This window comes from Echiichthys vipera (assembly GCF_963691815.1).
Source record: "Echiichthys vipera genome assembly, chromosome: 4".
NCBI classification, from domain to species: Eukaryota; Metazoa; Chordata; class Actinopteri; order Perciformes; family Trachinidae; genus Echiichthys; species Echiichthys vipera.
In genome coordinates this window covers 5,969,591-5,982,203 of record NC_139829.1, presented here as the reverse complement: position 1 = coordinate 5,982,203, position 12,613 = coordinate 5,969,591, and the positions used below count along the sequence as shown (strand labels likewise).

Here is a 12,613-nt window from a genome sequence, read left to right as displayed (position 1 = left end):
TATTATTTTACTATCTTCATTTATTTATTCATTTCATTTTAATTGTTATGCATGGTTAAAGGCATGCATTTTAAAATAATTTGTTTTCATTATATTTCATTTTTTATAAATAATTAAAAGTATGTATTTTCTTTTTTTTTAAAGCCGTTTTAAATTATAAAAACATTGTATGTACTTGTATTTGATAAATTTGTTTATTTGACTTATATTTTTGTTAGAATAAAAGTGTCTGCTTTCATTTTTAAATTCTCTTTCGTTTGACATATAATTAAAAGTGTGTATTTTTATTATAAATAATTTCTTACAGCCTTTTAAATTCATAAATGTATGTTTTAGAATAAAAGTGTATTTTGTATTTATTTAATTTGATATTTAAGTAAAAGTTTGTATCTATGTTATTTTAAAAAATATAAATAAATTAAAAGTATGTTCTTTTTATTTAATTATTTTTCATATAAATTAACAGTATGTATTCTTATTATTCTCATTATCTACGTTTTTGTTATAAATATTTAAAAGCATGTATTTTATTATTATTCAAATCATCTTTTTGAATAAAAATGTTATTTTTATTATTTTTATTTATTTATTTCATTGTGTTGTATACTATCCAAATGACATATATGCATTTTGATTTTCCATATAATTAAATGTTTGTATTTTTTATTATTCTGATTTTTTAAAACTTTATTAACGTATTTTCTTTTTTTTAATTAGTTTTATTGGGGTGTGTTCAAGATCGCCTTTTTCGCGTCTGCGCCGTTCTACGTGTGGTGCGTTCAGGAGCGTAGTTGTTCTGAGATGCTCTGCTTCTCTGCAGCCGCAGCAGCAGCAGCAGCGTCTTCTTGTAGTGAAAGCTGATTCTCCCCCTTCAGCAGCAGCAGCAGCAGCAGCAGCAGCATCCATTTAAAAGCATCAGTGTGGTCAAATCAGCCACATCTTTCCCCGGGATTGACCACTCCTCACTTGGGATGTCGTCGTCGAACAAAACGGGTCGGATTGAGTCGTGAGAGCCGATGAAAGAGGAGCTCGGATTCTTTTGATGAAGCGGAGCGGCGATGGATGGAAGCAGACGGAGGAGACGGATAACATTTGTATAATAGCTTTAGCTCTGCACGCTAACGTTAGCTGGTTGCTTGTTTTTCCCCCATGAATAAACACTCCTTTTATCTGCATATGGATGTGGGGACCAGCTGGACACAGTGAAGGCATCTCTTTTTTCTCTTCGCCGTAAAGCTATTTAAAGCTCAAAATCCATCCTTATTTATTATTATTATTTTTTAAATTCTTTTTGTATCTCACCCGTGAAGATGAAGACGCGTGCAGAGCAGCAGGACTAAACTAACTCTAAAGGGTCTAACCGGTGAGCCTCCATGAAGGTCATGATACTGAGAGAATGATCATGCTGGAAAAACAGGTAAGGAAAAAAACATATTTGTGACGTCACTAGGCTCACATTTTTTACACCTGGGCTCATTTGCATATTATTTGTAATAGGGTGTTTAATTTGACCTCCCTTTCACAGCTCGTATGTGATGAAACTGTCATTTTTTAAATAGTAAGAATAATAAGACATTTGATTTATATAGCACTTCTCTTATAAAGACAAATCAAATTAAAACAACACAGTAAATTAAACCTCTTCTACCAATGACACATATTCCCCATCATTATATGTATTTATTCATGGTTTATTTCATAGGGACATATACAGTACAGAGCCCATAGACAAACTGAGAACAGCAAGTATCATCGTTAGTGTGCTAATTATGCAATTCTTTCCACAATTATAGTGTATTTTTTATTACTGCTATTTGCTCCTTTAAAGTATGTATAAAAACAACCTGTAGTTTCCTCCTAAATCATTTCAAGTGTGTATGTTTTAGTATTTGTATTTATTATTTATTGGGTGATCAGTTACACCTCTTCATCTAACGGCACATATTTCCAATCATATTTATTTAATCATGGTTTATTTGATAGGGACAGACACAGGTAAAGTGAAGTATCACAGTTAGTGTGCTTATTATTTGAAAAATTTTTTCTACAGTAAAAGTGCAGTTTTTATTACTTTTATTTATCGTACCATTTTATAGAATTAAAAGTATGAATATTTATGGTTATTTATTTGCCACAGCTGTTTACAATGAGTTAATACTGTAGACACATGTTTTGTTTGATAATAAAAGTATTTATTTTATTAATAATATCTTTTTCATATCACATATATAATTAAAAGTTTGTATTTATGCTCTATATATCAATAATAATAAGTATGTATGCTTTATTTATTTGTGTAATACTTTTTCATATAGTCATTTTTTTCAGGTGTTTAAATTATACCTCTTCCAAAGATGACACATATTTCCCATCATTGAGATTATGTATTTATGTTTATTTGATAGGGATGTCATAAAAAAGAGAGAGATTAAAATAATGAGGCAAAAAAGACAATAAACTACGAACAACAAGCTACGATAAAAACAGGAGTCCAAGTTTGTTGCTGAATAATCAGGATTCCGTAACCCTTTCTCTCTGTCTCTCCCTGTCTCCCTGTCTCCCTGTCTCTCTCTCTCTCTCTCTGTCTCTCTCTCCCTCTCTCTCTCTCTCTCTCTCTCTCTCCCCTGTCTCCCTGTCTCCCTGTCTCTGTCTCTCTCTCTCTGTCTCTCTCTCCCTCTCTCTCTCTCTCTCTCTCTCTCTCTCTGTCTCTCTCTCCCTCTCTCTCTCTCTCTCTCTCTCTCTCCCCTGTCTCCCTGTCTCCCTGTCTCTGTCTCTCTCTCTCTGTCTCTCTCTCCTCTCTCTCTCTCTCTCTCTCTCTCTCTCTCTCTCTCTCTCTCTCTCTCTCTCTCTCTCTCTCTCTCTCTCCCCATGTCTCCCTGTCTCTGTCTCTCTGTCTGTCTCTCCCTCTGTCTCTGTCTCTGTCTCTCTCTTTGTCTCTCTCTCTCCCTGCCCCCCCCCCCTCTCTCTCTCTGTCTCCCACTGTCTCTCCAGCTGTTATTTGTTTGTAGAAATGGCACCTATGGAGTTTGGCACCGTAGTGATTTTTTAAATGTGTTTTTATTTGAAGGACTTTCACACAGTACATAAATAGTGCTGATGCACAGCTGTAACCGTTCAGGGGGCTCAGAACATGTGTATATCCTTCTTTTACCTGTAAATATAGGTTATAATATATAAATAATAGATATAATATGTAAATATATATATCAGAGATAGTGTGACTTGTTGCTGCTCATGAGGGAATTCTTGGGTCTCTGTAACTCATGTATAAGTTGTGTGGTCTTCGCTGACTCCATATGTGAAGTGTCCTGAGATCACTTTTGTTATCAGTAAATCAAACTGAATTCAATTAAATGCAGAAAAGGCACAAATTGTGTCATAAAATTCACCAGAATGCAGGAAATTAAGTGTTTGACGCTCAAAATTGTCGCCCATCATTTCATATTTCAATAACAATATCATCACGATATTGCATTTGTTCTGGTAAACGGTGAACGATAAATGGTCTCCATGGTAAAACCTATTATTATATGCTTCTGTGTGAATTAAATGCTTCTTCTAAATCTCATTTTAGAGCAAAACGTAAAGCGTCGTCCAAAGGATGTAAATATTGGCCAAACAAAGCGTCGCCATAGAAACGTTCCTTTTTACGGTTGATTATTTTCTTGATTAACTGATTCGAGGGCTGACAGTAACAGTTGCCAGGTTGCCATTCGTAACAATTTTAGGAAATTGGAAAACAATTCTTGCCGTTTGGTTTTGTTTTTTTAAGTGTTTTTAATTTGTATTTCCATTGGTGTTTATTTTTTGCTCACTGATTTTAATGTTTGTGTCTTATTTTAACAGTTTTATTATATGAAGCACTTTGTCTGTAAAAGGTGCTATACAAAATAAATGTATTATTATTATTATTATTATGATTATTGTTATTATTATTATTAGTATTATTATTATTATTATCAGCGCCAACCTTTTAACAGACAAAAAATAGGGACAGCAAAATGTGTGCCACCAAATGAATCCATTTTTAAATATTTGTTGCATTAGTGATATTAAGATATTGCTGTTAGAGTCAGAACCAGTCGAGCTGCAGGTGCGTTGGTGCGTTTCTTCAGATGTGCACAGGCGTTTGTTTAGAGACGACTGAGAGGCTAATTGAGTTTGTTTGACTGTGGGGTGAATAGTTTGAGTAACGAACGTGTAAACTGACCACATGAACATGAAACTAAAAGGACTTTTGTCAATTTTGAGGTATTTTATGTCACATTTTTTATTATAAGGCTGACATGATGGCAACCGTATCTTCAGTTTTGCCCACCAAAAGCTGCTGTTTATCACTTGTTGGTCTATGAAATGCCACAAAATGGTGAAATATTCAGTTTAGTGTCATAAAGGAGGAAATAAACCAGGAAATATTCACGTTTAAGTAGAAGAAAGTCCGAAGAATTTGGACTTTGTCTTCTTAATAAATGACCGAAGACAATTAATGCATTATTAAAATAGTTAAAGTAATTAAGTTTAACAGTATCATAAACTAGTTTTTATTGTCTTGTGACATTATGAAGCTGCAGTTGCCAGTCACTGTAATTGTTGAGTCACAATAAAATGTCAGAGAATCCTGAATAATGCAATCACAAGATACATGCATGAATAAGTTAATGACATACAAAAATGATGAATAGGCTATTACTGTATGTACTGACCACTTTATTAAACAATAATTCATATTCCATTATATATACCGAAATAATATTGAAAATAAATTAATATGCCACTATTTGTTCCAAAAATAATATTGGAAAAATAATTAATATACCATTATCATACCAAAAATAATATTAGTAATAAATTAATATGCCATTATGTTTACCAAAAATAATATTAAAAATATATTAATATGCCATTATATGTACCAAAAATAATATTAAAAATGTATTAATATGCCATTATATGTACCAAAAATAATATTAAAAATGTATTAATATGCCATTATATGTACCAAAAATAATATTATAAATTATTTAATATGCCATAATGTGGACCAAAATAATATTATAAATTATTTAATATGCCATAATGTGGACCAAAATAATATTATAAATTATTTAATATGCTATTATATGTTCCAAAATTGAAATTTTATGTACCAAAATACCAGAAATAAATAAATAAAAAATGACATAAATGGATATCTGTGTTTTAATACGTTTATTTATTTACCTTTGATTTAAGTCTGGCTTTATTAGTGTTGCAGAATGTAATATTTCCACTTGTTGCGTTTCCACCGTCACACTGTTCCTTCATCATCACCTCTCATTTGTTTTTCTTCCAGGCCCGACTGTCCACGTTTGTAACAAATGTATTTATTTGTTTTTAAGCATACATAATAATAATAATAATAATAATAATAATAATAATAATAATAAACATTATCAGTAATTTGATGATTCAACATATTTATTTGAAAAAATCCCTGAAAAAAAGTTTTAAACAAACACAAAATATATCCATAATAGAATATACAATATATAATAAAAATAATAAATAATAAAACGCGTAACATTTTTACATAAAAGACGGCCGAGGAAAAACAAAATAGACAATAACAACAAAGACAAGGCCTGTTTATTTGTGTAGCACAATTCAACAACATGGTCAAAGTGCTCAACATAAAACATTAAGAAAGAAGAAAGAAAGAAACGCATATCAAATGACATTTAGATTATTACAAGAAAATAAAAACAAGCAAATAAATTAAATTAAAATATAAAAATAAAACTTAGAATATGAAAGGAATAAAAGTTACAGTGCAGTATTTGTTTTGTTTACTGTAAGGCACCGGGAAACAGAAAAGTCTTCAGTCCTGATTTAAAGAGCTGATGGTAAAGGCACATTTAAATAAATCGACAGCAGATAAATACATTTACAAGTGTGTTATAAATAATTAAAAGTATGTATTTTTATTATTATTGAAAATATCTTTTCAAATAAAAGTGTAATTTAAAAATTTTTAATTATATATATAATTAAAATTATATATTTATGTTTTTATTATTTTGAATATAATTAAATGCATTTTTATGTATTATTATTATAGTTTTTTTGTAAAATTTATTGATGTATTTTCTTTTTATTTTGTTATTCTTTTTATTGGGGTGTGTTCGAGATCGTATATTTCGCGGTGCCGTGCGGGTCTATGCGTGGTGCGTTCAGGAGCATAGTTGTTCTGAGATGCTCTTCTTCTGTGCAGCAGCAGCAGCAGCGTCTATTTAAAATGATTAGTAAGCATCAATGATAACGGTGATGAACGGCTGCCAAACTTGATCCCTATATTAAAAATTGATATGAAATGTTCATTATGTTTCAGCTTGTTGGAAGCCAGAATCATAAACCTGAAAATAAGTTTGGATTAATCTCCTGCATCACAGACAATCATGATGCATGTGAGTGAAGTTTCCTCTGTGAAGCCAGTTTAAAGGGTCTATTATTTAAACCTCTACACTCTGTAAACAGCCGTATTCTTCTCGTCTCTCCCTCCGCCTAAATCCTGTTTCCTCTCGCTGGTACTCTCCCTGTTTGGAAACATTTATTCACCACTGTTGTAGGAATCCTAGATAATGCTGTAAAGCCTTTTTGCTTGTGTTTCTGTTGCTCCCATTTTGTGCTCCGGAAAAAAACCCAAACACTCTGTTCTTGAAGCTTGACTTCACTCCCAAACATATCGGACGTCTTTGTCTGATGGAATGTGACAAGAATCAGACATTTTTTTCTCCAGTTTTCAGTCCAGAGGGCCTGTTTTCTTCTTTTTTTTCCACAAGCATTAGTTCTGTGTGCACGGAGGAGGACGGGGGCCTGTCCTTGAAAACGTCTTGTCAAAAAGCATCTTTATGCTCTGAGGAGAAATGTATGAAGAGTGTTGCAGAATGTAATATTTCCACTTGTTGCTGAGCGTTTCCACCGTCAGACTGTTCCTTTCATCGTCACCTCGCATTTGTTTTTCTTCCAGGCCCGACTGTCCACGTTTGTAATTTCCAAGTGACTGGATCAGGTGTGTGTGTGTGTGTGTGTGTCTGCGTCCATCTGCGTGTGTGTGTGTGTCTGCGTGTCTGCGTCTGTCTGCGTGTGTGTGTGTGTGTGTGTCTGCGTGTGTGCGTGCGTGTGTGTGTGTGTGTGTGTGTGCGCGTGCGTGCGTGCATGTGTGTGTGCGCACTGTAATCATTTGCAGGCGTGTTCATGCTGAGTGAAGTGAGAGTTTTCCATCCAGAGACTCTTTGCAGAACCAGAAACATGAAGTCCGTCTGCTGCATTTTCAGACTTTAGTTTGATTTGCGGGAAACCCGTTTGTGTGTCCGCTCCTCGCTCTGACCGTACCCGGTATGGGGTGGCCCTCCTGCTCGACCCCCATGGGACCTCTGAGATCTTAATAAATGAATGGGTCTCAATGCAAAAAATGTAATTATTTGCTGCTCCCAGTCGTTATATGCTCCAGATTAGAAATATGTTGTTTGTGGATTTAAATGAAGCTTTTTCATGTCAAGAGTTTGACCATTTATTGCGCAATTGTTCAGTTTAAGTTTAAGGCTGTAGAGAAAACACAATGAGAAAGACTAGATGTCATGTTGCGTATGTGACGTCATGTCATCTCCCTTTCTCACAGCGTAAGTAAAACTTTCCACTCATCCCGACTTCTAATGGTTTTCACCGCTTTCAGTTCTGCATATATCAAAAAGTGCTGAAGTGCAGCACAGAGATCTCCATGTCTGTACCAGAGGACCAAGCCTGGATAGTGATGTAAATCCTTTGCGTCAAGAGCAGTGAAGAGTTGTAGTTCACAAAGCAGCCTCACACAAAAACCGCCATTATCAAACTTCTTTGAGTTAATCACAGTCTTTAAAAACCACAAACAACATTTGTGAAATTCATGGCACAATTCAAACTGGAGCAGAAAATCCTTTTTTTACGAGAGAAGTTTAGGCTCATATTTTCATTGACTTCTATACAATCACACTTCTTTCCGGAGTCACTGCTGGACATTAGAGAGAATGCAGCTTTAAGTGGAGTGTCCCCCTGCTGGACATTAGAGAGAATGCAGCTTTAAGTGGGGTCTCCTCCTGCTGGACATTAGAGAGAATGCAGCTTTAAGTGGAGTCTCCTCCTGCTGGACATTAGAGAGAATGCAGCTTTAAGTGGGGTCTCCTCCTGCTGGACATTAGAGAGAATGCAGCTTTAAGTGGGGTCTCCTCCTGCTGGACATTAGAAAGAATGCAGCTTTAAGTGGAGTCTCCTCCTGCTGGACATTAGAGAGAATGCAGCTTTAAGTGGAGTCTCCTCCTGCTGGACATTAGAGAGAATGCAGCTTTAAGTGGAGTCCCTGCTGGACATTAGAGAGAATGCAGCTTTAAGTGGAGTGTCCCCTACTGGACATTAGAGAGAATGCAGCTTTAAGTAGAGTCACTGCTGGACATTAGAGAGAATGCAGCTTTAAGTGGAGTGTCCCCCTGCTGGACATTAGAGAGAATGCAGCTTTAAGTGGAGTCTCCCCCTGCTAGACATTAGAGAGAATCCAGCTTTAAGTGGAGTCTCCTCCTGCTGGACATTAGAGAGAGCGCAGCTTTAAGTGGAGTCTCCTCCTGCTGGACATTAGAGAGAATGCAGCTTTAAGTGGAGTCTCCTCCTGCTGGACATTAGAGAGAATGCAGCTTTAAGTGGAGTCCCTGCTGGACATTAGAGAGATTGCAGTTTTAAGTGGAGTCTCCCCCTGCTGGACATTAGAGAGAGCGCAGCTTTAAGTGGAGTCTCCCCCTGCTGGACATTAGAGAGAATGCAGCTTTAAGTGGAGTCTCCCCCTGCTGGACATTAGAGAGAATGCAGCTTTAAGTGGAGTCTTCCCCTGCTGGACATTAGAGAGAGCGCAGCTTTAAGTGGAGTCTCCCCCTGCTGGACATTGGAGAGAATGCAGCTTTAAGTGGAGTCTCCACCTGCTGGACATTAGAGAGAATGCAGCTTTAAGTGGAGTCTCCTCCTGCTGGACATTAGAGAGAATGCAGCTTTAAGTGCAGTCTCCCCCTGCTGGACATTAGAGAGAATGCAGCTTTAAGTGGAGTCTCCCCCTGCTGGACATTAGAGAGAATGCAGCTTTAAGTGGTGTCTCCTCCTGCTGGACATTAGAGAGAATGCAGCTTTAAGTGGAGTCTCCTCCTGCTGGACATTAGAGAGAATACAGCTTTAAGTGGAGTCTCCTCCTGCTGGACATTAGAGAGAATGCAGCTTTAAGTGGAGTCTCCTCCTGCTGGACATTAGAGAGAATGCAGCTTTAAGTGGAGTCTCCTCCTGCTGGACATTAGAGAGAATACAGCTTTAAGTGGAGTCTCCTCCTGCTGGACATTAGTGAGAATGCAGCTTTAAGTGGAGACTCCCCCTGCTGGACATTAGAGAGAATGCAGCTTTAAGTGGAGTCCCCTCCTGCTGGACATTAGAGAGAATGCAGCTTTAAGTGGAGTCTCCCCCTGCTGGACATTAGAGAGAATGCAGCTTTAAGTGGAGTCTCCCCCTGCTGGACATTAGAGAGAATGCAGCTTTAAGTGGAGTCTTCCCCTGCTGGACATTAGAGAGAATGCAGCTTTAAGTGGAGTCTCCACCTGCTGGACATTAGAGAGAATGCAGCTTTAAGTGGAGTCTCCTCCTGCTGGACATTAGAGAGAATGCAGCTTTAAGTGGAGTCTCCACCTGCTGGACATTAGAGAGAATGCAGCTTTAAGTGGAGTCTCCTCCTGCTGGACATTAGAGAGAATGCAGCTTTAAGTGGAGTCTCCCCCTGCTGGACATTAGAGAGAATGCAGCTTTAAGTGGAGTCTCCTCCTGCTGGACATTAGAGAGAATGCAGCTTTAAGTGGAGTCTCCCCCTGCTGGACATTAGAGAGAATGCAGCTTTAAGGCTCTTCCCTGTTGACTTCACTTTTCAGAGCCTGAAGATAAAGACGAATCAAAGATGAATGAAAACATAAATGCAGCACATTTCCACGTTTTCATACGAACCCAATCCTCCTTTTTGTTTTGTGATTATATAACCATGGGACTGGAAATCTTTCAAGGTTGTTCCTGCTGCAGAAATCTAACAACAACAATGTTTCACCAAAGTAAATGTTACATGTTGAAGTATTTCCGCTCATCTCCCTCAGTGGCTGCAAACAATACTGACCCTGACTCCAGGTCTGCAGTTGAGTCTTATGTGCAGACGTCCTCCTCCTCTAGTAAACAGGACACATGGATGACTGGGGTCTACAGAGAGAGTGTATGACACCGCAGCCACGCCTGTCATATGTATCATACAAGAGGGAACTCCACCTCCAAACTGTACTCAATGTTCACAACATTAATAATAAGAATAAGAATTCCTTTATTAATCATTAATTAAAAATTCTGTTTTTTCACTCTGTTATTATAATTATACAGGTTACACACACACAGGCCCGAAATACACACAGATGCACAAACAGGACCTATATACATGCAACCAATGGAGAGATGTCAGAGCGAGTGGGCTGCCAATGGATCAGCGCCCCGAGCAGTTGGGGGTTTGGTGCCTTGCTCAAGGAGATGAACTGGCACCTCTCCAGCCACCAGTCCACACTCCATTCATGGTCCACATTCATGGTCCACCACACAGGGACTCAAACCGTCAACCCTCCGGTTCCCAGCCAAGTCACCTATGGACTGAGTACACATATTTTTTATGTAACGGTATAGTGCAGGATGTATGCAGGTTACACTTAATATATTTTAAGACCCTTTTTAAAACTCTTTCCAGACATTTTAAGACGCAACTTGTAGTTCTAACCGGTTACATCAGCGCACACTTGCGTACATTAACTTAACTTACATTAACTACGTGTTGATTATAAGACCGCACAGGTATCTTAACACCTGAGAATATTGGGACCGTTGTGTCATTTTATGAAACGGTTTTTCTTTATTGTCGAAATATTTATTCACAGCCTCTCTGTCGCCAATAAGTGGTTTTATTTTTTCAGTTTACTCTTGTTTTATATGAATGTTTTTGTACTGATTGTTTTAGTTGTAGTGTGTTGTTTTGTTTTTGTCTTTCCTGTTACATTAGTGTCTTTATTGTTTATTACTTTATCTGTATACGGTTCCTCTCAAATGGTTTATCCTAATGAATAAACATAACTGTCATGGTCTGCCACCGGTCGCTCTTTCACTCGTCATATATAAATATATTAATAACAATAATAATGTATAATTCAACTCAATTTTCAATTCAATTTTAATTACAGTAACAGAAGTTATCTCAGGACACTTTACAGAGTAGGTATAGACCACACTCTATGACTTATTTATACATATCTTAGAGCACCTTTCATCCACAAAAGACAGCCCAAAGTGCTTTAGCACAAAGGAATAAAATGTGCTTCGTATTAAAAAGACACAGAATGAACATAAAAACCGGATTATATTATATAAGTGCCATATTAATGTAAAATAAGACGAAAGATAAGAGTAAAATACACGGAATTCATCTTCACGTGGATAAACCCCACTTGATAATACTAACCACAAGTAAGGTTAAAAAAAGAGAAGATTAAAAAAAGACAATAATAAAATAAAAGTTTTGCACCATATTACGAATTGTTTTGCATTCATTTTTCATCACATATCTAAACTGTAAAGCGTCGTCATGTTGTTGAAGCAGCATTTAACGCGAAGAGACGACCCAGAGAGCGGCGATGCTGGTTCTCGGTTTGATGATGAAGTGAACCTCGTGTACCTGCGCCGTCGCCACCGCCGCCACCGTTGCCACCGTCGTGTCCTGCCTTTGTCTGAGTGCACACAGGAAGTGTAGCTGCAAGTCGCAGTCCGGCTTCCTGTCCTGGCTGGTTTATCTGTAGTGGAGGAAGGGTGGAAGAGGAGGAGGAGGAGGAGGAGGAGGCGGGGTCGGTCTTATATAGCCCTACGAAGAGCCGGCTTTGCCTCCCTGTTTCCATGACAACAGCTCTCCTACAGTATTCAGCTATGGGACGGCCTCTGCATCTGAAAGCAGTTCCCAGCGGTGTTTCAGACCCTCTCTTGCTCTTTTCCCTTCAGCTGCACTCTCCTCTTCTTCTTCTCCTCCTTCTTTCACTGTCTCTGTGCTTTAAAAAGCAACAGCACTTCATCTCCACTCGCTGCTGTACGTTCAATTCACAGCGTCGAACATGACTTGAATGTGGATCGGGGAAGAATTGTGCCTTTGTTCCCCTGTTTTTAAATTCCCACAGACTCACTCACTTAAACACTTAAAATATTTACGCCGACCGTCCTGTAAGAATGCAAATATGAGTGAAAGAAAGAGACGCTTTGAAATGTGCGCCCACGATGCTCTTTTTCTCATTGTGCAGGCGGTTGCGTTTTATTTTGCTCCGTATTTCCCCAAAGACACGCAGTTAATGATCACTGAGCGTGGCTGTTGAATTGAGCTCAGTTCAGTTCAGTTCGGTACGCTCGCACGTTGATGCCTCGTGTGATTGGTGAGAAAAAAACAACACCTCAGAGGCTTTCAAAAACAAAATTAAGACGCACGGCTCTGACGCTTTTTGTTTTTCAGGTCAAAGCTAAA

At 37.5% G+C, this 12,613-nt stretch overlaps 1 protein-coding gene across 1 annotated transcript in view; it reads left to right on the top strand.

The window, feature by feature from the left end:
• Positions 1-938: 938 nt before the first annotated feature.
• The window catches only part of LOC310946130 (ral guanine nucleotide dissociation stimulator-like), a gene marked incomplete at its 5' end in the record, with an annotated part of 77,365 nt that continues 65,690 nt past the window's right edge, over positions 939-12,613 (top strand). The window contains one exon of the mRNA XM_083912479.1: positions 939-1,417. Coding sequence (XP_083768605.1) covers positions 1,397-1,417 — 21 coding nt within the window. The remainder of the gene's footprint in view (positions 1,418-12,613) is intronic.